Here is a 25,727-nt window from a genome sequence, read left to right as displayed (position 1 = left end):
ATACATCTGTATAAACAGTCATGTGTTAATATTGTTTCATTTAACATTGATATAATGGTTTGTATTTATAAAACATAAATTAGTTATCACATTGCAATTTGTTGTTGCCAGAGCAGAGATAAAGTCAAAATACTGTATACTGCTTCAATTGCATTTTTGCATGTCAGTGGAAATCGCTAAATTTTGCAGCACTGACAATTTCATCTTCAAAAATACCATAAAATCAACAATCTTAGCGGAGAAAATTCAATGATTTCCAGTATAGCATATTTACATGGATTTACTTCCATAGCAAAAGTAAATTGTAAGTAAAATTAAAGAATTCTACACAACACAGAAAAACATAGTACCCATAAATCATCAAATGCACAACACAATCGAGATAGTTGACATATTTTCTCTGTCAGCGCAATCCATGAATGAAAGCAAAACATGGCAGATGAATTTGTAGATGAATAAATAATTTCACAATTGCAATCCAAAACTTACATGTAACTTGCATTTTCTATGGAATCACTGCACTCTAAAGTAGCTAATTTGCATAATATCAGCAAAATACACGATTTAATTCTTTCATAGATTTCAACGTTTCGGTTATAAAAATAAATAAATTTTCAAACCCCCATGTCCGAACAAAAGACTGTAGCATATATGGAGTTCACTGAAACACAGGAGTTGATAAACAGAGAAAATACTACAACAGGTATTGTCTTGTAAACAGGTATGAAACATAAGTAATAATTAGAGAATAGAGAAATTATTGTAATAAGTGTACACATGAGTGTACAAGCACCCATTACCAAAACACTTTACTTCTCACTGAACAAAAATAAAAAAAAAAAAATCATGTTATATAATAATAATAATAAAGTATACGTTATGAAAAAAATTCATGCAGATTTGAAAATTGACAGTTGAAAAAATAAAACAAAATAGCCGTTTGAATAAAATCACAAAAGATATGCAATCAGTAAAAACAAATCAAATTCAGACTATGAAATTGAGTGTTATTTGAAAAAAAAAATTTCTGTCAGTTTATTAATCATCAAAATCAAAAAACAAATTGATGTGCATAATTATAATATTACATGCCATATTTGAAGTAAAAGCATGCCTACAAAATGACATCAGACAAACTGATGATGAAAAAACTATAACTGTAAATTCCTGCTTTCAGTGCAAATGGAGACTTTATAGAAAACGAAAGCATTGTTATAAGTGTATTGGAATGTAGATCCCATCCAACCTTAGGCTGTACTATCAAACACAATAACGAAGGTTATCATAGTCATCATAAGTTATTTATAATTGGCAATGTACACTTTCTGAAAGTGTTGATCCATCAATCTGTATCCCTGGATTTCTGTACCCCCTTCCCCTCCAATTTGACAGTAAATTATATTACACAGGCTTTGCCACAACACAAAATAGATAGATAGTAGACTGGGTAGTGAACAGGACCAGCATGCATTTCAGGAAGTAGCAAGGAAGGAAAGAAGAAAGAGAGAGAGAGTAATCAAGCATGCAGACATTCACGATGTACTCCCTGTAGTATGAGTTGACGGATAGGATGGGTTTCAGAATCTACATGTTCCTTGAAGTTGTATCTTCTACCGCACATTAAGACTGATCTGAAGAGACTTACCTGTAACTAAATCTGCAAAAGTAGAAGGTGATTCATCCATTAACAAAGTGCCTACTAGATTAGTGTCACTCTTACTATGGGGTACCCACGTACCATGTTTGGAATCACAGTCTTCTTTGAATGATAAAAGACTGCCAGTTTCTTCTACATCTTGTGGAATACTAGATGTTGACGACTTTGTTGCAGTTGACGATGTTGATTTCTGTTTAGCATATCCAAATTTATTTGCCATGGCGCTGGCTGCTGCCTTGATGGCGTCTAATTTTGATGTTGACCCACCAGCATCACTGCCTTTTTTACTGAATGGGCTGCTCCCGAACCATGTTGTTGTTGGCGGACTGGTCACCTGTTGTATCAGTCCTTGTAGGAAATGGCTACTGAAGTTTCGCGGTGGAGTTTTCATACCTATCCTTTCTGATGGGCTCTCTGGGATAAATGTAGGATTGGGCAATGAATGTGGTATATCCTGATCATCAGCCTGCCACTTACTATCAGTGTGTTCTTCAAAACTTGACGAAATAATCTGAATGTTAGTTTCTTCTCGAAATGGTTTCTGCTGAATAGATATAGAACTGCTTCTTGACCGTTCATCTTCATCAGGATTTAATTTTCCTTCATCTGTTTCAGTGCCATCACTTGAATCCCCACTTTTATCTTTAGTTGGTGCCAAATCATCAAATTCAAGCAGAATTGTGTCTAAAGTTGAATCTACCCTTGGCATCTCGCCGTTTTCAGACTTCTGTTTTGTCTCAGGTTCAGAAGTGTCACTGTCTGTTCGCTTTTCTTTTGCCTTCATTTGCTCCTCTTTTTGTCTTTTATCACGTTCCATGATAATCCTCAATCTCATTGGCTTTTGACCTTCTGAGTTACACCTTCTAATATGTGACGGCGTGATTTCCTCTTCTTCCTCCTCCTCCTCCTCCTCCTCATTATCTTCCTCTTCATCAGCATCAATATCATCATCAATATCATCACCACCCAAGTCAAATTTAGTTTTTCTTTTCGAACGTTGCTTTTTTTGTCGGGAAGAATTCAGTTTAGGATCTGACTTTCTGAGTGCTTTAATTATGCGTGCATCACTTCCAAATGAATCGGCTTTAATCATTCCAGGATCACTTTCAAAACTACTATTATCTCTTAAGTTTAACGTCAGTGTGGCAGTACTATCACCGCTGAAATTACGATTACGCAACATTTTACGGGACAGTCTGCTGTGATCTCCAGCACTTTTGTGTCTTTTACGGGCCTTAGCATCATTAGATTCAGGTGTGCTATCAAACACACTGCTTTCCTCCAGGGAATTCTGACTTGTTAATAACAACCCTGATGTGCTGCCTGTGAAGTAAATGGTACAAACTGATCAGTGGGGAAATTAATAGCATTTCTGTTATCACTCAACTCTATTTTAAAAAAGAAAATATCTACTTTTTAAATCTACATAAAATCATTTTTATTGGCAACGAGATCTGATTAATATCATATGTAGCTAACATTGAAAATATGATATTGGCACTGGAATACACACAGAAATAACTAACCACTTTGAGTATTTTTAGTTGAAAATCTAGCCTGGTTACCTTATTATTTTTATTATTATAATAAAAGGAAGGTAACCAGGCTAGTTGAATTCAAACCTTCAGTCAGTATGTGCTCATATGAGCTCTATTAAAAATACATATCCAACAGATACAAATAAAACAGTTTGGGTTGGATTTTAAACCAAACTTTCACTGCATTTGATGCTGTTAAACGTTTAAAAAGGATTGTGCATAAACATATGCACACATCAAATAGAGCAAATACTGTATCTACAATTCATTGTGGGTGAAAAATTCATATTGAAGACATTGGTATTAAAATACAATTCTATTGTAATTCACAACATTGATGGTTGTCAACTTAGTTTAATCTCATGTTATTTATAAAATAGTGTTAATTCTAGATGTAGGAATCATTTTTCTTTTTCTATCGATCACATCTTTGCTCTCTGAGGAAAGGATGTAGATTTCTCATTGTGACGTATTTGACCGATTCAATTGATCACTTTATGAATTTTGCAATCGGAAATAAATTGATAAATATTGAAGATACAGCAACGTTTGTAAAATCTTGCCCTCACAAACGTTTTCAAATTATGAAATAGCAAGCATTCCCAGCTACCACGTCATTCATACTAGGGAATCTTGTAAAATGCATAATTTCGTAAAAAATTGTGTTTGATATGAGTACAATGCAAAGCGAACAATGCAGGTAAAATACATTGTTGCACTTTAGAATTGATTTGAATCAACATCAATAAAAGTCTGGCAAACTTAACTAAATCCTAATTGACAAGTTTTGAGTTCCTCCGCTCTGGTGTAAAGATAATCTAATTTTGCACAGATGGCGATGTAAATTGACACTTGTCTATTGTGTTGCATGATTCATACGCATTACAATCACAAAACATTTGAGTGCCTTGAATAGGTGTCAACTTTCTTTGCATTCTAAATTTCATGTGCAAGACGAAATAATAGCGGGTGGGTTTTGTTTTTGTGGGTGAAATAAACCAGTGAGTTGATGTACACACAGAAGGTGGAAAACCATGTGTGTTTTCAGTTATTTCGAGAAATTACAGTCCTTGGTATACACTGTCATCATACATGCAATGTGTAATCATGGACAATGTTTCCATCAAGAGTACTATAATGTATAAAGTCAACTAAAACTTAATAAAGAATCAAGTTGTGTGTGAAGAAACATCCACATGACTTTGTGAATGATATTCGGCATTCCTGTCAAAGGCTGGATTGTACTTTGGTAAACATCGCCCCCTCCCCCCCAAAACATGCAGTATTCATTTTTTCAATCCCTCGCTTTTGTAAAGCGCAAACAAAATTTTCATTTTCAATAGGTGATTTTCCGTACAACTGCGAGATCTCGCGAGATGCATGAAAGACGCGCGTCGAACGTCTGCCGCAAAAATCGAACGATTTGATTTTGAACTCGAATTTCTTTATTTCGTAGCGCACATCGACCAGCCGATCTTCGACAGAGGAATATTGCATTCGAATATCCTCACTTAGTCGAAATTGCCCATCATCAAATGTGTACAGCACATTATTGACATGGAAATGTTCCCCAAAATACTTTCGCGTTTGTCGAATCTCACGCGATGTTTGACGCCACTACAACGCTATGACCTTTGTTTGTCCTGTTTTTACGTTCGATTTCACGCACAATGCGTGATTCTCGCAGTGAACGGAAAATGGTCTATTAAGTAGGAAGCTCAAAGAGTTATGTAATCATCGTTAACTTGTTTACATTACCATCTATCGAGGATTTGCTCTGTGGCTGGTTTTACATACATGTACATGGAAAGCATAATTCAACTTTGACCTTGACATGTGACCACCTTATCAGCCGCTAGCAGCATACATTACAGCGTAATTCACAATGCATGTTTTTCTACAATGATGCCATTTAACAATACAATGTCATGAAATGCAACATTATGACAAATAATTGATCTAAATTTGATCATGTGATCCTATCAATTGTTCAAATATTTAGGGTTCGGCAATCATTTTTCATCATAGTCATGGTGCTTATCTTGTAATACAAGAGGTTGTTAAGATTCCCTCAGACAACTGAAAGCTCACTGGATTAATAAGGTAAGTGAGATAATCCAGGTAATATAGCAGATCTGGTAATTGCCATGTACCTTATGTTTTCATTCAATATTGAGCTATAAAGTCAGTGGGTACTGACCAAATAATTTCATATAAATGGAGTCCAAGGAATCTTAACAAGTCCCCCAACTGTCTATATCTAAGTGGCTTACTTGTACTGCCACGTAATGTTCCGATGCTACTGGTACTGCCAAAACTGCCGACAGAGTTGCGAACTATACTGCTGACCCGTGGCCTGAAACTATCAGAGCTGTTCATGTCTACTGGTCCACTCTCTAGAAGTTGGGCAGATTACATTCAATGTTTTAAACATTGCAATCCCTTTCAATTGCACAAAACTACTGTTAGGTAACATGCTATGTAATAACGCACAATGACCGACGATACCCAGCCATGCAGCCACTGAGTTTTGATACAAACCAAAATGCAGTCCCAGTGGATGGAATTCCCAGTGGTGCATCATAACATGTTATTAATAGCAGTAGAATTGAAAGAGATGCGGATCACAGGAATTAAAAAAGAATCAATAAGAAACGTGCTTGTGCTAGGCTGATGATTATCTACGTTTATCGAGCACTGTGGCTTTTATTGCGCATGCAAAGATAGTGAGCAGCACAATAATAGGAAAGCGAGCATGTCCACAAAAGTCATGAAGCTATCAAACACTAGCCAGCCAAAAAAAATTTCATTGCAGGGTAATCCCTAATTCTTGTCCACAGGTTTTTCTAGTTACAGCAGGGAATGCTGGGAATTCTAAAGGGGAATACCCACATGAGTAATAGAGTACTCCAAGGTATGATCCCAGATACACTGACGCTATGACGATCTGAACGGGTTACAAAGCAGGAAACTAATCAAAAAATAGATGAATTTTGGGGTCCCTGGTTGCTGTATTACTGAGGGCACTAACAGTGTCAATTTCGCATCAGTGGGTGTTTTTGAACTTAAGTTTTCTGAAGATAAACAAGATAGCACGGTCCAACACATATCTAGCAATGTTCAGATGAATACCTACAAAGTATTTTGTCTTTTTTCAATACCGTATTTGCTCTATTAAAAGCACATCTCTATTTGAAGGGAACTTAATTTGCATTCACTGTATGCTAAATAATGCAAATCTGTTCCATTTTGATCATTTACATAAGCACAAGCACTTTTAATAGAGCAAATAAATACATTTATATTTATATATATTTTAATATTTGATGAAATTTTGTAAACTTTTGAAGGCATTGTGGATGCAAATTTCTGAAATTGAGTCCACATTTATCATCACCTGCATCCCCTCGCTCCCATCCCGATTACGAGATGAACACTGCCACCTCACACGGAAGCCAAGCAACCAGAGAACCTGAAACTGACTATTGTTTATTCTGCCACACACCACACGCCAAAGTTAGAACAGAGAAACAAATGAGGTAATTGAAAAAGTTAAACTTATCAGTATATTGGACAGGATTTTGAAGTGAAATGAATGAAAACGGAATGAACTAAACAGATATAAACATATTGTTTTATGTGAAAAACATGTTTTATAAAATGATTTGACTACCTGTGACAGCGACATTCGATTTACTCGTTTTTTTCTTTGTCTTAGTACCCAGGGCATCATTGGTAGATTTCTGCGGTGAAGACGGAGACATTGTTGTCAAGCTGTTGCTACGACTGGCATCGTCAATTGACATAGAACTATAACCCATATCAGAGTGTCCACCTGCGAACCAAATGAGATGGGAGATGCAGTCAAGTGAAGCACAAAAAAGGTCAGTACCAGTGAGTACAACAGTAAGTACGCCCTCTACAACAAATCTCTTAGCCATGAGATCCTATGTCCTGTTAATGAATTACATTCCTCTAAGGAGTTTAACCTACAGTATAGAACACTAGATGGCAGCCAATCGTGTGATATCAACAGTATGGTGGCCAATCTTGTGATATCTACAGTATGGTGGCCAATCTTGTGATATCTACAGTATGGTGGCCAATCTTGTGATATCTACAGTATGGTGGCCAATCTTGTGATATCTACAGTATGGCGGCCAATCCTGTGATATCTACAGTATGGTGGCCAATCTTGTGATATCTACAGTATGGCAGCCAATCTTGCAATATCAACAGTATGGTGGCCAATCTTGTGATATCTACAGTATGGCAGCCAATCCTGTGATATCTACAGTATGGTGGCCAATCTTGTGATATTTACAGTATGGCTGCCAATCTTGTGATATTTACAGTATGGCTGCCAATCTTGTGATATCAACAGTATGGTGGCCAATCTTGTGATATTTACAGTATGGTAGCCAATCTTGTGATATCTACAGTATGGCTGCCAATCTTGTGATATCTACAGTATGGTGGCCAATCTTGTGATATCTACAGTATGGTGGCCAATCTTGTGATATCTACAGTATGGCGGCCAATCTTGTGATATCTACAGTATGGTGGCCAATCTTGTGATATCTACAGTATGGTTGCCAATCTTGTGATATAAACAGTATGGTGGCCAATCCTGTGATATCTACAGTATGGTGGCCAATCTTGTGATATCAACAGTATGGTTGGCAATCTTGTGATATCAACAGTATGGTGGCCAATCTTGTGATATCTACAGTATGGTGGCCAATCTTGTGATATCTACAGTATGGTGGCCAATCTTGTGATATCTACAGTATGGTGGCCAATCTTGTGATATCTACAGTATGGTGGCCAATCTTGTGATATCTACAGTATGGTGGCCAATCTTGTGATATAAACAGTATGGTGGCCAATCTTATGATATCTACAGTATGGTGGCCAATCTTGTGATATCAACAGTATGGTGGCCAATCTTGTGATATCAACAGTATGGTGGCCAATCTTGTGATATCAACAGTATGGTGGCCAATCTTGTGATATCAAGAGTATGGTGGCCAATCTTGTGATATCTACAGTATGGTACTACAACACTATTAACCATTCTAATCTGACCATCCACTCTGACCTACCTGTGCTCGACTTGTCCTCCACTGCTACCGGTGAATCTAATTTAACAAGATCATTGACAAATTCTTTATTATCTTCACTGCTAGTTCTTCCAACGCCATCTGCATAACTGCTCTCACTGCTGCACAAACTGATTTTATCCATGTCGGTTTTTACACAACGGCGGAACTGCGCTACTGCCAAAATAACATTACGCAGCTTTGTCCACAGTATATAGCCACTAGTAGTAGTAGCTGGCCATTCATTTTCCAAAACAGCCTAGAAAAGACACAGAAGAGCTACAGTGCTAGCAGGACATGGAGAATGCAGTACAAAACAGATTTGTTTAATTCAGATTTTAACCTTTTGAGCACCACAATTTTCCCTTCAAAATGTGCAATATCATGGCACTTTTATGAACTATGCATTCATATTTACATTCTTTATTTATAAGTAGTAATAACGCTGATAAACAATCAACAAGTTACACTACAATTATTCAAACAAGTGACACATAGTCCACAAAGATAAAACAACATCACAGTACATAGTCAAATCAGTGAAAGAAAATGAAATAGACTTCACTGCAAACATTGAATGATGTCCGGCATTTCTAGAACAATTCCGGCAATAAGCTAGATAGGTTAACAACTGAGGGTTGCAGCTCATTTTTGTAATTGAAATTTTATTTCCAAACAATTTCTTTTATTTAAATAGATCAAAAACAAATTATTTCCTAATGAGATGATTAAAGTGCAATAAAAACTATTTGATCAATCTATTACTACCTGTGTATCAACAAATAAGCATTCCCCTCTCAATTACTTATTATACATTTTTCAACCATGCCCCTTGCCTCTCAAATAACCTAGATGTAAAGAAGGTCAGTGAATCACAGCTTTAATTTAAGTCTAATTATTGAAGTATTTATAATTCATATATATTTTCAAGGTTGCCCATTAACCTAATTCCTGACACTAATAACTAGCAAAGGTCTTGAATTGACACGCATATTAAAATTTCAGTTTCATTGATTGATATCAAATCCCACATTTTCCTGAAGTGAATTACCGGTAGTGATAATTGCGGTTGGCTATTAAAAAATTCACAAAAAAATCATTGTCATACTCTAATACTGAATGGAGTAATCTGTTCTCTGTGAAATTCCACACTTTTTGTGGGTTTATTTCTACGCATAACAATGTGCTATATATATTTGATTATGGCCAATAAGGTAAGTTTATCTCAATGTCATATTCCTTGCTGAAAGATCTACATTTTGACATTGAACTATAGAAATTCATGTTCAATTTGATTTTTGTGGCACACATCTGATCCACATCTCTCATTTATTCTGCATGATCTTGCACTTAACGGAAAAGCACTTTTCATATTACACCCACCCACACACACACGCACGCACGCACGCACGCGTACACGCACACGTGCGCACACGCACGCACACGCACACACACACATACAGGTGTCCATGAATTGTGGAGCCACCATTGAATTAACTTTTAATATAGTTGAATTAACTTTTAATATAGTTGCGATATGAACTCGATCAAAACGCGTTCCTATATAGGGTTGCGTTTTAATTGGAGTTTAATTAAACTCAATTACAATGCAATACAATAGAGAATTGCACTTTAATTAATTTTAATTAAACTAGAGTTGAATATCCCGTGACTGAACATAGAAATGTTTGCGAAGCTTAGGTTTAGTATCGGGGTAAGGTATGGTATAATTATATTAATATTAATATAACGTGAACCATACCTTCCCCGATACTAAACCTAAGCTTCGCAAACCTGACTTAAATTCGATTAAATATTAATATAAATTATGAAACATTGTGGAGCCACCAATTTGCGGCTCCACTTGTACAAAGGGCTTCACTTTGTTTGTGTATGTCTGGTCTACAGGCTCCACTTCTACGTCTACACCAACACACACACACGCACACGCACGCACACGCGCACACGCGCACACACACACACACACACACAATGCAAAATTGTTGAAATCAAAAAAGTAAAAGTCAGCTTACTCTGTTATAGAAACCGTATGTTATTGCATTTGGTTGAATTCCACTTTTTTTCATTTCAAACAGCACTTTGACAGCTAAGACTGGCAGGCCATACTGTCCACAGAGTTGCATTAGTACTCTGTAACATATCTGTGAAGACAAGCAGATCAACACTAAATGTTGCAGCAAGAATGTTGAGTGCAACTTTATTTGTTGGCAATAGGTACAAGTACAAGTTTATTTCCTACTGAATCAACAAAAAACTATTACCGCTGTCAAACAGTTTTTTTTTTGTGGAAATTCTGGAGTACATCCATACATGTGAAAATAAATTCTGAATTTTGATAGGGGAAAAAAATTGTTGAAATGACAACCTACCTCATCAGGGGGCTCTAATTTACATGTACCCATTTTCACCAGTGCTTCAAATGCAGTTCGAAGAGCTTTAGTTTTAGAATGGGTTGACTTGACATAGGCTGGCAGATGTATAAACCAGGCGCTGAAACATAGCCCCAGTAAACACCTGAAATAAATAAAAACAAATGTACTGAAGTTTTTTTTTTAAGATAGCAATATGGATTATTTAAACAGTCCCTTCTAAAGACTGGTCTCTAAACAGCATTTGTTTGAGGTATGAATTACTTTCATAATATCAAATACAATGTTCAGTACGGGTACCACAGCAATTGTTTGAGGTGTAAATTACTTAAATAACATCACATACAACACTCAACATGGGTATCTTAAAGTTTGTTACAGTTGTGCCACAGAGATGCAATTTGAACAAACAAATTTGTTCTTTTTCCTGATCTATAGTAACAGTAAAATCCTTGAATATATGTTTTGTTATATCATTATAAAATCTCCATCATGAAACAATTGCTTTCTGCATACAGCTATACGTTATGACATTTTAATAAATGCATGATTGTTTTCTTGACTGACTAAATTTCAAAACAGTGGTGAATAATTTATTTATCATACCAATCACTGTCAGTCTATAGATGGACTGTGATTGGATGACAGCATGACCTGTTTATTCTTCCATGATATCAACATCAACCAGGTCAGATCCTGGAGTTAACAACTGACTGTACACTCTAAATTTGATGAATTGTTTAAACACCAGGACTTGGAAATAGCAGTCATCAAAAGGTTATCCATGCATAAAAACCAATGTAATTAATTTGACTTACTTTGCCCACAGTTTGGGATTCTTTGCATTTTCTTTAGCACTAATCTGAGATAACTTGGCTTCTTGTTTGGTTCTTCTTGCCACGGGACTACTAGGAACAGTGCTTTTAAGTGACTTACTAATGGCCAAGGTATGCATGTTTGCCGGTGAAAACAACTCCTTTTTCAGTACTGGAAAATGCGTATAGCTAAATAAAAACAGTAATATAGACATTAGATTCAATTGCTCTGGTATGAAGTGAAAGCATTGATGTTTGTTTTTTTTAAAATTCAAATGATGGTTTGAAAACAACCCAACCAATCACAATGCACTATAAATTAGTAGTGGCAGTAAATTAGCCAATAAATGAAAGAAACCTGCAAAGACTCATGGGTAATGGGCATTAGATAATGAAAGCATATTCTTTAGATTGAAATGAAGCACAAGAATCGTCCAAGATAAATGTTTTTTAAATATTTGCATAAAAAACATTCCCGTTTTCATAAAATTTACTGTAACAGTTATATTCTGGAGCTTTAGAATATTTCACTTCCAGAGTTTACTCTTCAGAAGAAAGTTTGTTTCTGAAGCATACCCACAGACAATTAACTGACGATTTAAAATTAAAGAGAATTCAATGGCTCATGGAATGAAGCAGGAAGGTAGCAAAGCATGCTACTAACTCTGGGAGCATTTCAAAACACAAGGTCCAAGTGGACAGAGTACAGGCGGATTACTTGTACTGTGTCACCACAGAGTTTATCTTGTGTCCATCTTGTATATGACCTGATGCATGCTTTACTCAGTTTGTAAAGCATTAAGCTATCAAGAGACGCTGTAACACAATGCAAAGTCACCATGCAGTCAGTGACAAAGCTCAAAGTCATAGGATACGAAACATATACATGTACAGCAGTCTTTATAAAGTGTTAATACCCTTAACGTTAACTTTTAAGAAAACTTTTGAACTAATGATAGCACACTTAAAGAAATATATATGGTTTGATAGGAAGTGGCTGATAAAGCTGAAATGATTTGTGAGACTGTACTTTCCATCAACCCTGAGAGATAATATCTTTTTTTTTTTACGAAATCCATTTACACTGCATTCTCTGAGAATGCAAAGCTGTTTATTAAAAGATCAATTTCTCACAGAGTGGTTTGATTGTACTGTTCAACAAACATAACCTAATTCCTGACATAGATAGCCTACTGCTGAGCACCTGGGGAATCGGTATTTAGAGGTTCTTGTGAGAAAACATTTATTATTTCAACCAATCTATTTAAACTTTGTGACACTACATGAGCCTGATGTCGATACGGAGATTCCACACAGGGAGACTGAGGCATTCCTACAACACAAATCAACTAGATTTCTTGGCACCATGCCTGTAATGATGACAGAAGGGGAAAATGCATTATAATGATGCAATATATTGTAACAGTGATTTGTGCTAATTGATGACTCAGTTAAAGGGGAGTGAATTACAAAACACAGATGGAGAAAGAAGCAAATGATGTTTGCATGTCCTTTTAACTTTTGATTGAATGTGAAGGAATGCTGGCCAATGTGTTTATAATTTACCATTCTGTGCACACTTAACACCAGTGTGGCAAATTGTGCAGCTCCAGCGTGTCTTGGGAGTACGTCTAACTAACTAAATGACCCGATACCGTCTGGGTGATTGGAATATCAAAATACTTCAGAAATCACACTAGTGTTAAATATCTAAGTGTCTTTTTGACACTAGCTAGGAATACTGATTCTACCAATATACTTGCTCGGAATACTGATTCTACCAATATACTGAGAAACAAATACTCATTTTACCAATATACTTGCTCAGATTACTGATTCTACCAATATACCGGGAACAAATACTGATTTCACCAATCTACTAGCTATGAATACTGATTCTACCAATATACTGGGTACGAATACTGATTCTACCAATATAATGGGTATGAATACTGATTCAACCAATATACTGGGTACGAATCCTGATTCTACCAATATACTGGGTACCAATACTGATTCTACCAATATACTGGGTACGAATCCTGATTCTACCAATATACTGGGTATGAATACTGATTCTACCAATATACTTGCTCGGAATAGTGATTCTACCAATATACTTGCTCGGAATACTGATTCTACCAATATACTTGCTCGGAATACTGATTCTACCAATATACTTGCTCGGAATACTGATTCTACCAATATACTGGGAACAAATACTCATTTTACCAATATATTTGCTCGGAATACTGATTCTACCAATATACCGGGAACAAATACTGATTTCATCAATCTACTAGCTATGAATACTGATTCTACCAATATACTGGGTACGCATACTGATTCTACCAATATACTGGGTACGAATCCTGATTCTACCAATATACTGGGTACCAATACTGATTCTACCAATATACTGGGTACGAATCCTGATTCTACTAATATACTGGGTATGAATACTGATTCTACCAATATACTGGGTATGAATTCTGATTCTACCAATATACTGGGTATGAATTCTGATTCTACCAATATACATGTACTGGGTATGAATTCTGATTCTACCAATATACTGGGTACGAATACTGATTCTACCAATATACTGGGTACCAATACTGATTCTACCAATATACTGGGTACCAATACTGATTCTACCAGTATACTTGCTCGGAATACTGATTCTACCAATATACTGGGTATGAATTCTGATTCTACCAATATACTGGGTACGAATCATGATTCTACCAATATACTGGGTTTGAATTCTGATTCTACCAATATACTGGGTATGAATACTGATTCTACCAATATACTGGGTATGAATACTGATTCTACCAATATACTGGGTATGAATTCTGATTCTACCAATATACTGGGTACGAATCATGATTCTACCAATATACTGGGTATGAATTCTGATTCTACCAATATACTGGGTATAAATTCTGATTCTACCAATATACTGGGTATGAATTCTGATTCTACCAATATACTGGGTACGAATCATGATTCTACCAATATACTGGGTACGAATCATGATTCTACCAATATACTGGGTATGAATACTGATTCTACCAATATACTGGGTATGAATTCTGATTCTACCAATATACTGGGTATGAATCCTGATTCTACCAATATACTGGGTACCAATACTGATTCTACCAATATACTGGGTACGAATACTGATTCTACCAATATACTGGGTATTAATCCTGATTCTACAATATACTGGGTACCAATACTGATTCTACCAATATACTGGGTACGAATCATGATTCTACCAATATACTGGGTATGAATTCTGATTCTACCAATATACTGGGTATGAATCCTGATTCTACAATATACTGGGTACCAATACTGATTCTACCAATATACTGGGTACGAATCATGATTCTACCAATATACTGGGTATGAATTCTGATTCTACCAATATACTGGGTATGAATCCTGATTCTACCAATATACTGGGTATGAATTCTGATTCTACCAATATACTGGGTATGAATTCTGATTCTACCAATATACTGGGAACACATACTGATTCTACCAATATACTGGGAACAAATACTGATTCTACCAATATACTGGGTATGAATTCTGATTCTACCAATATACTGGGTACGAATACTGATTCTACCAATATACTGGGTACGAATCATGATTCTACCAATATACTGGGTACCAATACTGATTCTACCAATATACTGGGTACCAATACTGGTTCTACCAGTATACTGGGTACCAATCCTGATTCTACCAATATACTGGGTATGAATACTGATTCTACCAATATACTTGCTCGGAATACTGATTCTACCAATATACTGGGAACAAATACTCATTTTACCAATATATTTGCTCGGAATACTGATTCTACCAATATACCGGGAACAAATACTGATTTCATCAATCTACTAGCTATGAATACTGATTCTACCAATATACTGGGTACGAATACTGATTCTACCAATATACTGGGTATGAATCCTGATTCTACTAATATACTGGGTACGAATACTGATTTCACCAATATACTGGCTACGAATACTGATTTCAACAAACTACTTGCTAAAATACTGAATACACCTATCTTCTAAGGTCTAAACTCAGTACTTCCATTGAATAAACTATGGGCAGAAAAATGTGTACGTGAATAACTTTAGTTTTAATAATAAACTCAGGTGTTTTGTTATCTTAGAAATACTGTACAGTGTTTAACTATTCACTGAAGTTTTGCCAATAGATAAATACACTAAATTAAAGCAAATTTAACCATCAGATATATTGATTCCTTCATAAATCAGTCAATTAATATATGCCAGCAACATCAAATCTACTAAAAGTAAACCTCGTGAATATTTCCCTCTTCTGCAATACATAGGTAATATATCTTCTGCAGGATATATTACCTATGTATAATTGTGTACAGATGTTCACCAGTTTACTACGTGTTTAAACATAGGAAGATTTTCAGAAGTTCGGACAGGTGAAGGTTACACATACAACGCAGTCTACGTAATAAGTGGGGCTGGTTTTTTAGTAACGCAATACATTTAAGAGGGGCTGTTAGAGGAATGCGTTAGCACTGAAATAGTAAACGTGCTATAAATGTATGTTGCATTTATATATATACACCGGTAAACGATTCTGCTTGTTTGAACATGTCACCCGTGTACTTATGAGAAATCTAAAAACCTGTTTAAAAGTTTATTACAAACACCCCTAATGTAGAATGGTTTGATCCATCACCCAACATTCAGTGGTTTTCTTTAGACACTGAATCATATCTGATAAACTAGGGATATTGTGGACTTAGCACGGATAGAGAACTGGCATTTCATTTATAATCCTTGCGACAATCATGAAGTTAGTTTTCATTCCCAAATTAGTTTGCTACATTTCATTGCTGGTGTACGTCTATGCACATGAGATATCGCGAAACAATACAAATGAGGTTCATCAGAAGGAAGCCGACTCTAGCACATTCACTTGTAGTCCAACTATCAATGTACAAGCCCCTGTGTGTCAGTGCGACATGACAATACAAGAACTACAGGAACGAGTTGAATGGTTGGTAACACAGGTAAAAGAAATATCCTCCTTGTCCCAAAACCTCAAATCAGGTAAGTATGTTTAAAATTAGCACACCACACCAAACTGCATTACCGGTACATCAGACATTCGATTTTTGATCAACTTGCTCAAAGTGAAGACATTTGAAAACACTTGAATCTAATTCTTGACATTTTACACCAACTATTCTAGACATTTTACACCTGTGTTCTATACGTGTAGTCACATATTTTACAAAAATGCAGTTTTTTTCATTTCTAAGGGACAGAATCATACTGCAAATGAGAGGAACTTAAGAACAGTGAGAAGATGAAATCTCTCAGGGAACATTTGTTAAAATAAATCCATGGCTCCAGCCCTCTTATCTTCATGCTCCATTACACAAGTTTTCTCTCTATCTTTTTGTTTGATCTGTAACTAAACTACCACCCCCCACATGAAAAGATGCATAGATTAAACAAGAAGTACATACTACAGAGATCTGGTGTCCCAATGATAAGCACCATTAAAATCTCACTTTACATTGTTATAGCTTTCATTGGCTGATTTCATCGCCAGTTGTTGAGTATTATTATTTTTTCTCCATAAAAAAAGAACACTGACAGTCATGAAGGCCATAAACCCACAAACAAATCAGAGCATGTATCACAATATTTTGTTTTTACTTTTTGATTTGAAATGCTGAAACATCTTTTTCACTACAATAAAATAATAGATATGTTTAGTAAAAATTAAACAAACTGTAATAATTTATGTACTATTTTCTTAAACTATTTTCTAGCCCCATAAACTTTACCAGACTTGAACACTTAAAGAAGTAGGGGTAGGGGGTACTTGTGATGACTTGGTTAAATACCCATATGACAGCAGAGACTAAATCATTAGGGAAGCAGCGGGGCAGTGAAATCCTGTGTTACTAGGTCAAACTCTTGTGAATGAAACCAAGTTGCAAGTAAGAACCCATCTATGGTAGCATTCATTCATCATATGATGCAACCAGTTGGTCATATATTTTGCATTCCACTGTACAATGATTTGTATTCGCTACAAAATGCCCTTTACGCATGACACTATAAAAGTCTCATCCTGTAACAGCAATCCGGCCGTCGTCGTTTCTCAGATAACACCTATTTTGTGTTTCAGGACCATATTTTTCACTTTACTAGTGTACAAATGTATGTTAAAAGTTGCAGGCAAAATATAATGTAGATGATTTTAGTGGATTTAATTTTGACAAACTGACCTAACCAACAAATATTGCCATATAATTCAATCAGCTCTAGTAACCTTCAGAATTTTAAGGATACCAGTTTTATTTGAGTGTAATTTTGTTAAAACCCTTTCACCCCCAATGTGACCTCATACCAAGTAGTCCCTATATAGCTTTATAGACACAAAGCCTCTGGCTAATAATCACATGTTTAATAGTCAGTTTGATCCAAAATTAACAATGCTTTGGAAGGAAAAGAAAATTGAAGGAAAACAGAAAAATGATAAGTTTAGTGAGAGGGTTCACAAGCTCAATATTATGTTCAAAAATGTTCATCAGTGTGTAGAGCACATAAAATTAATTTCAGAGGTGTATAAGACCTCTACAACACCACCCTACACACAATGAACACAACCACGATTAGCTGACGATCATAAATTTGACTAGTTAAGTGAAAACACCGCTAACGTCAATAAAAGCATCATCTATCATAAGAGAGCCAATGATTTGGGGGAATTCCAATGTAGCAATTAAACTTGTAAATGCATGAAAGGTGCTTTACTTACAGAAAATGTTTTTAAAATAATTTGCATAGCTAATGAGATAAACCAACCATCATTTCTAGGCATTACAGAGTTCTGCCAGACCGCAGGAAAAATGTACAGCTTAAGGCTCATCAGAGGATACTTTTAATATAAAAGTTTGTCATTCTAGTACATTTTAGTACATGTAACCAATTTCTAAGCATACAGTCATAAGCCTCCCTAACGCTTCAGTGCACTGTACTTTGGAGATGTATACACCTAACAGTATCAGTTTCAATGGTTTATTATCTTTAGCTACTAGACTGAAGGCAAATTACATTATAAGGACGAGTACGGATACCACACATAACACCATTACATCTCAAAGACAGCCTTCAGAAAGCATTGCTGTTTATAAGCCAAAGAATGAAATACTTTATTTTCACTTGAAACGGCAAGTATTTATTTTTGCCTATGAGTTATAAGTACGCAGACTTTTTTTTACAAAACAAATCAAAATAGGGCTTAATTAATTATCATTGAAATAAGATCCTAGTTTGTGCTTTTTTTTTTAATTAATATAATTCAATAAATATTTTTGTATATATTATATTTGAATTTATACTTGCTAGTCTTTTTTTTTTTTTTTAAGTTTTGGTAATCACGAAATTTGTGTTTCTGTAAGGCGCTCTGTGATTAGTTGACTAATCCTATCAGAGGAGAGCTGATTACCAGTAAATGCAGTTTACTTTAATAGGTAATTGTCAGATCCTAGTAAGCTTTTGCAATTACGAAAACTTTAAAAAAACTATCATGTAATAAATTTGAAAAAAAATATATAAAAACATAAATTAAATTATATTCAAATAAAATATTTATTCACAAGTCACATTAATTATTTTATTAACTGCAAATTTTGTAATATTTGTACAAAATAAATGAGTGGTTAAAGTGTCTTAATTCAACATGTTCTAACCACCAGTAAGAAACGAAAGCAGGCTACAATTGAGTGATATGTACCTTTCAAACATTGGGTATTGATAGAACATCTGCACAGACTAAATATTATTACCAGAGTCACATGGTAATAGAAAATCCTTCCAGACAGACTTGGGGGAGGTACTTGTTGAAGGAAAGAGAATCCTTGGTATTTTGTAATGGGCAGCAGCTTAGGATATGACATGTGACCTCTGACCTCTGAGAGGTCACATAACATGTGTACAGTAGACTGGTGCAGTAACCCCCAATGGCTTCCGCATACTAACAGCATTGAAACTACATTGAAGCAATGTGAAAATCAAATTACACACGGCATGTTTGAGGATCAGACAGGGCAGATCAATAAAATTGGAATTGTAGACAAAAATGATACAGACGTAGAAATAATTTTATGTATTTGAATAAAATCAAGATGAGACAATTGATATTTGAACATAAACACCCGCTTCCCTGATGAAAGTACCCGGTAGAAGTGCGCAATTACAGTCAGTAATCAAATTTCAAGAACTGACCACATTGGTGTGAACTACATATATAGAAAGACCTTGGCCAACTGAAAACATTGAGTTTGTGAGAGTTTGTATTCAGTTCTACAGCATTTAGATTCAGATAACATAAATGTCAAAAATGTGGGTTGAATTTTTCAAAGAGCATACCATAAACTCAATAAAACAAACAAGTAGAAACAGTACCGGGGTAGTGATAATAGAATTACCAAATACTAGTAGCTATTATAAAACGACAAAGAACTCTTTGTATGAAAATAGCAGAATATGGAAGTAATAGGTTAACAGTGCAGTTGAATGAATTAATAGAGTTCGCTGAACTCAACATCACAATAAATCCCCCTGCAAATGCAAGAATCTAACTGACATAATTACCATATTTGGACACTGCTTTACGCCATACATGTTATTTGAAGCTGGCTATCAAACACTAGTGTTCTTAACCCTTTGGTGCAACGTTTTGTCTATCTTTATACAGTTTTCTACAAATATTTGTTATAGTTTTGGATCAAATATAGCTACAGGTCCTGCTCACAAATTTTGGACAAAATATGAAAAATATGTTTTCATTTTATTTTGAGAAAGATGAGGAAAGTTGATTTGGGGGATCAAAGGATTGCCAGGTTCAACTAAAACATAATACTTCATTTTACAAGCACATGTCAGGCAACCACATTCAAGATAATCTTTGTTTATTGGTGTTGTGGTGTATGTATATTCATAATAATAATATATTCACATAATATATGTGTTTATGAATATGACAATAATACCTTTTTTGAAATACACAATAGTTGTATAAATATAAATGGTATATACACAATACAACAAGCATGTAATAAACGACGACAAAAGATCGATGTCAGATAAAAAACTTATTTGCTTTAGTTTGGGGGTGGGGGGGTTTTGACCTCAAAGTTTCCATCCTTCAAAAACTATTTTATTTTTTAATGAAGTCAAAAAAATCTTTGTAGTTTTTTTTTCTATCCAATCATGGACGAAAAAACTCATCCAAGACAAGAAAATGGTTTGGTCCGAGTGTAAATATGTGCGTCAAATGAGGTCAATTTCAGGGCATGGACCTAGAACCAACTGCTATGCTTTACTACTGTCTGATTATCAATTTGTATTTGATGGTGAATGTAGTCTGATCCCTTGATTAATATTTAATCAATTATCAGTAAGTTTCAGTGGGGGGGGGGGGGACTAAAGAAATTAAGTTTTTTTTATCCTACATTGAACTTTTGATGTTGTCCCTAATTTCTTTCAGATGCAAGGCCAAAGGACTGTGCAGATGTACTCAACAGTGGTATAAATACAAGTGGTGTAAACACAATACATCCCTTGGATGATAGAGGAAGTATGGAAGTCTTCTGCGATATGGAAACTGACAGTGGTGGATGGACTGTAAGTGATAAATGCTATATTCAGAATTAATTATCAATTCAGAATTAGACTTTTCTTGCTTAGTCCAGAAAGAAAATAGTGGGCAGATTCTTGAAGTTGTATTTATTATGATCATGCTTGAACTTATAGTTGTGAAGACACCCAATTTCAAGGCCAAATCTGACAAAGTGTTAGTGCATTAGTGTATATTTTTCAAAGGGAACCATGGCTGTTACTCATCAAAGCAATGTGACTGCCTTTGATACCTCTATAAATACCTCAGGATTAATACAAATATACTGAAAAAACATTATTTTATTTTATTTATACATTTGCCAGTGAAGTAATGTATTTTATTGTAATTTTACAAGTTCATGTAAGTAAAAACTAACAATAAACAATTACTGCATTTACAGTATATAGCTACCGTACCTCCATATTCAGGAAACTTTGACAGCCAGTAATAACACACCTGCTGTATTAGTAGCACATGTTTCTATGGTCAAAATAAATAAAAACAAGCCATGGATGGCACAGTCCCCTTTAGTTATCAAATTTAAGATATATAGTTTTGTTTATAGTAATATAGCTGGAATATAACTATGTCAGGAATATGATTTTTTTAACATTAAAATGATTGACATTTGTATCTGATCGTCAAACAAAAAATTGATCTGGAACAGCATTCAAAATCAGCCATTTTGAATACATGTATATATATGACATGATGTATAATGAATATATGAAATTTGAATATAATCAGTCAAAGCATTTAAGAGATATGGCTCTAGAAGCCCAATCATTAAAACAAAATGGCCGCCAGTCAGCCATTTTGAATCCAATCTGAAAAATAAAATGACATGCATTAGGAACCCGTAATGTCTAATGTATGTACCAAGTTTGAACGAAATCCACCCATAAATGCTTGATATTTTATGATTTTTTTAGCACAAAAATGACCACCATTCTGCCATTTTGAATAGAATAGTCAAACCAATATATCTGTTTTTCTATGACATGATGTATAATGAATATTTAAAATTTGAACATATAATCAGTCAAAACAAGTCTGAGATATGGGTTTAGAAGCCCACTCATTAAAACAAAATGGCTACCAGACAACCATTTTGAATCCGATCTGAAAAATAAATGATGTGCATCAGGAACCTGTAATGTCTAATATATGTGCCAAGTTTGAACGAAATCCATCCATAAATGCCAGAAATGCTTGATATTTGATGATTGTTTAGCACAAAAAAGGCCACCATTTGGTCATTTTGAATAGGATCATGATGTTATAATGAATATTTAAAATTTGAACATAATCAGTGAAAGCAAGTCAGAGATATGGCACGAGAACCACATTCATTAATACAAAATGGCCGCCAGTCGGCCATTTTGAATCTTATCTGAAAAACAAAATTATTTGCATCAAGGTCCCATAATGTCTAATGCATATATCAAGTTTGAACAAAATCCATCTGTAAACAGCCGAGAAATGCTAGATTTTGATGATTTTTAGCACAAAAATGGCCGCCATTCGGCCATCTTGATTCAGATCGTGAAACAAAATGATGTGCATCAAGGTCCTATAATGTCTAATGTATATACCAAGTTTGAACAAAATCCATCTGTAAACAGCCGAGGAATGCTTGATTTTGATGATTTTTAGCACAAAAATGGCCGCTATTCGGCCATCTTGAATCAGATCGTGAAACAAATTCACGTGCATATGTATAATATCATGTATGATGTATGTGTGAAGTTTGATTGTGATTGGTCAAGGCATTTCTAAGATACAGGTCCAGACGCACGCACAGACGCACGCACAGACGCACACACGGAGGTCAAAACATAAGTCCCCGTTTTCGGACTGCGTCCGAACGGGGACTAATAAAATGGTAATTGTTTTGGCACAGTGGCTGTCAGATTAACTCAACTCAATTTCAATATTCAATTTTAAGTTGTTCAACATGACTATTATATGAATATATAAGAATTACAGTCAGAAAATTTTATAGCAGATGTTTTGACATTAAAGTTTACGGAATGACTTTGTCAAGTTATTAAACATTTATCAGAAAATCATGTTTCATTTTTATAAAAGCATGTAAATTTCCACTGGGTTTTAATTTTACTATTTTTGCTGTGAATATGTGAAATAAAAAATAGACCTGGGTAGAAAACCAAAACCAAAACCAAAATTCAAAACCAAGTTACCGGTAGTACTGTAAAAATAGTTAAATCAAATAAAATAACAAGTGAATGCTTTTAGAGAAGCATGCATGCAAGCCACAACAGTGTTCAGTTGATCTTTTCCAGTCTGTTAGTTCGTTAATTGTTTACATTATGAGGGAATGGTAAGTGGTCGGCTCAAGATGAGAGAAAGCAAAAACCAAGCTAAAAATAAATATGATGAGTCTGTTCAATCAAACTATGACATCTGTATCTGGTAGGTGATTCAACGAAGACAAGATGGTTCGGAGAATTTCTACAGAGACTGGGACGCCTATAAGCATGGATTTGGTGATCTGAATGGTGAATTTTGGTTGGGAAACGAACAAATCCACCGACTCACATTGCAAGATAATTATGAAGTACGAATTGACCTAGGTGATACAAGTGGCAAGATGACGTTTGCACTTTATGAACATTTTGGTGTTGCAGCTGAAACAGTCAACTATAAACTCAGCCTGGGTACTTACTTCGGAACAGCAGGTATGGTGCAATACTTTTAGTTGGTTTTTTTAAGCATCCGATCACAGCCCACGTTCACCAATAGTACCGTAAAATCTGTATTAAAAGCCGCATCCCTAATAGAAGTCGCACCCATTCTTTTTGAATAATTGAGAACCCAAAATTCATCGTTTCTCATACGTGTAGGTGCTCTAATAGAAGCTGCATCCAATCTATTGCATTGTACCATTTTAATAGAAGCTACGTTTTTTAATACAGATTTTACAGTACAAACATTTTTTTTTTTATTAATTGGTCCTGAATTAATTCACTCTGGTTTTGAACTACTTTACATGTACCAAGCAGATAAGTGAGCAAGTTTTTTTAAAAAAGTCATTATGAGTGTGATACTGATTCAATGGGGTAGTCAAAGCCACTGATCAAGTTCCAGAAGAGAAACATGCCTTTATTGACGCTGCCCCAGGACATGTTCATGTACCACCATTTATATGATCTGACCTGTGCATATCATTTATAAAATGTACTGATGAAAGAGGAGAGTCAAGTGTGATTGTTGGTTGTGATGGGCATGGTTGACATTGGGTGGTCATGATAACATTATAATAGCGGGGTTCAGTCGAGGGGTTCGTCATGCGCTCATGTGGATGCAGAGTTGCGCTTTAACTGCGCTACTAACTTACAGCACTTTCCAATAAAATATTTCAAGGTAATGTGTGGATGCAGCATTGAAGGTGGAGCATTATACTTTGTAAATTCAAGATGAACAACTCACATGATAGGGGAACAGAAAAATTAGAATTAAAAAATTTTTTCCATGTAGTGACATATTTTCAGACTCCTTTGATTCTTCAAAAATTAAGTTCGACGTAAATAATCAAGAAACCTATTTTACGGCACCAGGACTGCATTATGGTATTTGAGCACCAAAATTAACTTGTCTTTATAAAAATAAACCTGCACATTTTTTAAATTTCAAAAATGTATAGGCAATAAAAATGAGGTCCATTGGTTCTAAATTAACCAACAGGTAAAAAAAAAAAATCATAAAATATATACAAAATGTTACACCAACATATTGGCAAGAACAATTATGACATTACAAAGGTTCACATTCTCACTTTAGGTTACCAGGAGAACAAAAATGAAATTTGACATTAACCTTAATTTTACCCACTTAGGTGATTCATTTGGTTCTGATCGCCACCGAAATATGGCATTCTCTACTAAAGACCGAGACAACGACATCTACGATGGTAACTGCGCAAGTCTATACAAAGGAGGCTGGTGGTATGGAGCGTGTCATCACACAAATCTCAACGGCCTTTATCACCATGGCGATAACCCCAATAAATCAGGCGATGGAGTCAGCTGGCAGGCGTGGAGAGGTTTTCATTATTCATTGAAATTTACAGAAATGAAAATCCGGCCGCACAACTTTGATTTACTCAGTGAGTCATAACATTAAGTACGCCAACCCCCACTTGGTTTGTTCGTTCAACATTATATACGTCGTGGCTGATACTGTTTTCTTCCTCCATACTTGTGTCTTAACGTTTCATGTAGTTATTTTTAAATTCACGGGTAAAATTCACAGCTGATGGCAAAGTAACTACTGATATTATTTTTATGATACTGTTATCTATAATAATAATTCATAACACATATTGGTTTGGGTCATTTTGAAGAAATTCTTAAATGTTACATTCAGTAATGTGAAGTCGTGTAATTCTGAAATAAATAGAAATTTTATAGAAATTTTACCTGTAGTTGTATTTTCCATACCTCATTGTACTACTACCGGGTTAGGAATATTCTGATCAA

The 25,727-nt window shown here is 35.1% G+C and overlaps 2 protein-coding genes across 2 annotated transcripts in view; one reads left to right on the top strand and one right to left on the bottom strand.

Moving 5' to 3' along the window:
* The window catches only part of LOC100366358 (C-myc promoter-binding protein), a 77,835-nt gene that overhangs the window by 11,522 nt on the left and 40,586 nt on the right, over positions 1–25,727 (bottom strand). The window contains exons 16-22 of the mRNA XM_085506994.1: positions 11,506–11,691; positions 10,688–10,832; positions 10,331–10,459; positions 8,301–8,556; positions 6,869–7,030; positions 5,469–5,591; positions 1,646–2,980 (exon numbers count right to left, since the gene is read on the bottom strand). Coding sequence (XP_085363120.1) covers positions 1,646–2,980; positions 5,469–5,591; positions 6,869–7,030; positions 8,301–8,556; positions 10,331–10,459; positions 10,688–10,832; positions 11,506–11,691 — 2,336 coding nt within the window. The remainder of the gene's footprint in view (positions 1–1,645; positions 2,981–5,468; positions 5,592–6,868; positions 7,031–8,300; positions 8,557–10,330; positions 10,460–10,687; positions 10,833–11,505; positions 11,692–25,727) is intronic.
* LOC144353385 (fibrinogen C domain-containing protein 1-like) lies at positions 16,453–25,661 on the top strand. The gene is made up of 4 exons (XM_078009962.2): positions 16,453–16,634; positions 21,094–21,230; positions 23,666–23,927; positions 25,085–25,661. Exons 1-4 carry the CDS (start codon positions 16,547–16,549, stop codon positions 25,363–25,365), a joined length of 768 nt encoding a protein of 255 aa, XP_077866088.1. The 5' UTR covers positions 16,453–16,546; the 3' UTR covers positions 25,366–25,661.

The sequence above is a fragment of the Saccoglossus kowalevskii genome, chromosome 13 (assembly GCF_978046115.1).
Source record: "Saccoglossus kowalevskii chromosome 13, keSacKowa6.1, whole genome shotgun sequence".
Classification (NCBI taxonomy): Eukaryota; Metazoa; Hemichordata; class Enteropneusta; family Harrimaniidae; genus Saccoglossus; species Saccoglossus kowalevskii.
This window is presented reverse-complemented; position numbering and strand designations above follow the sequence as displayed.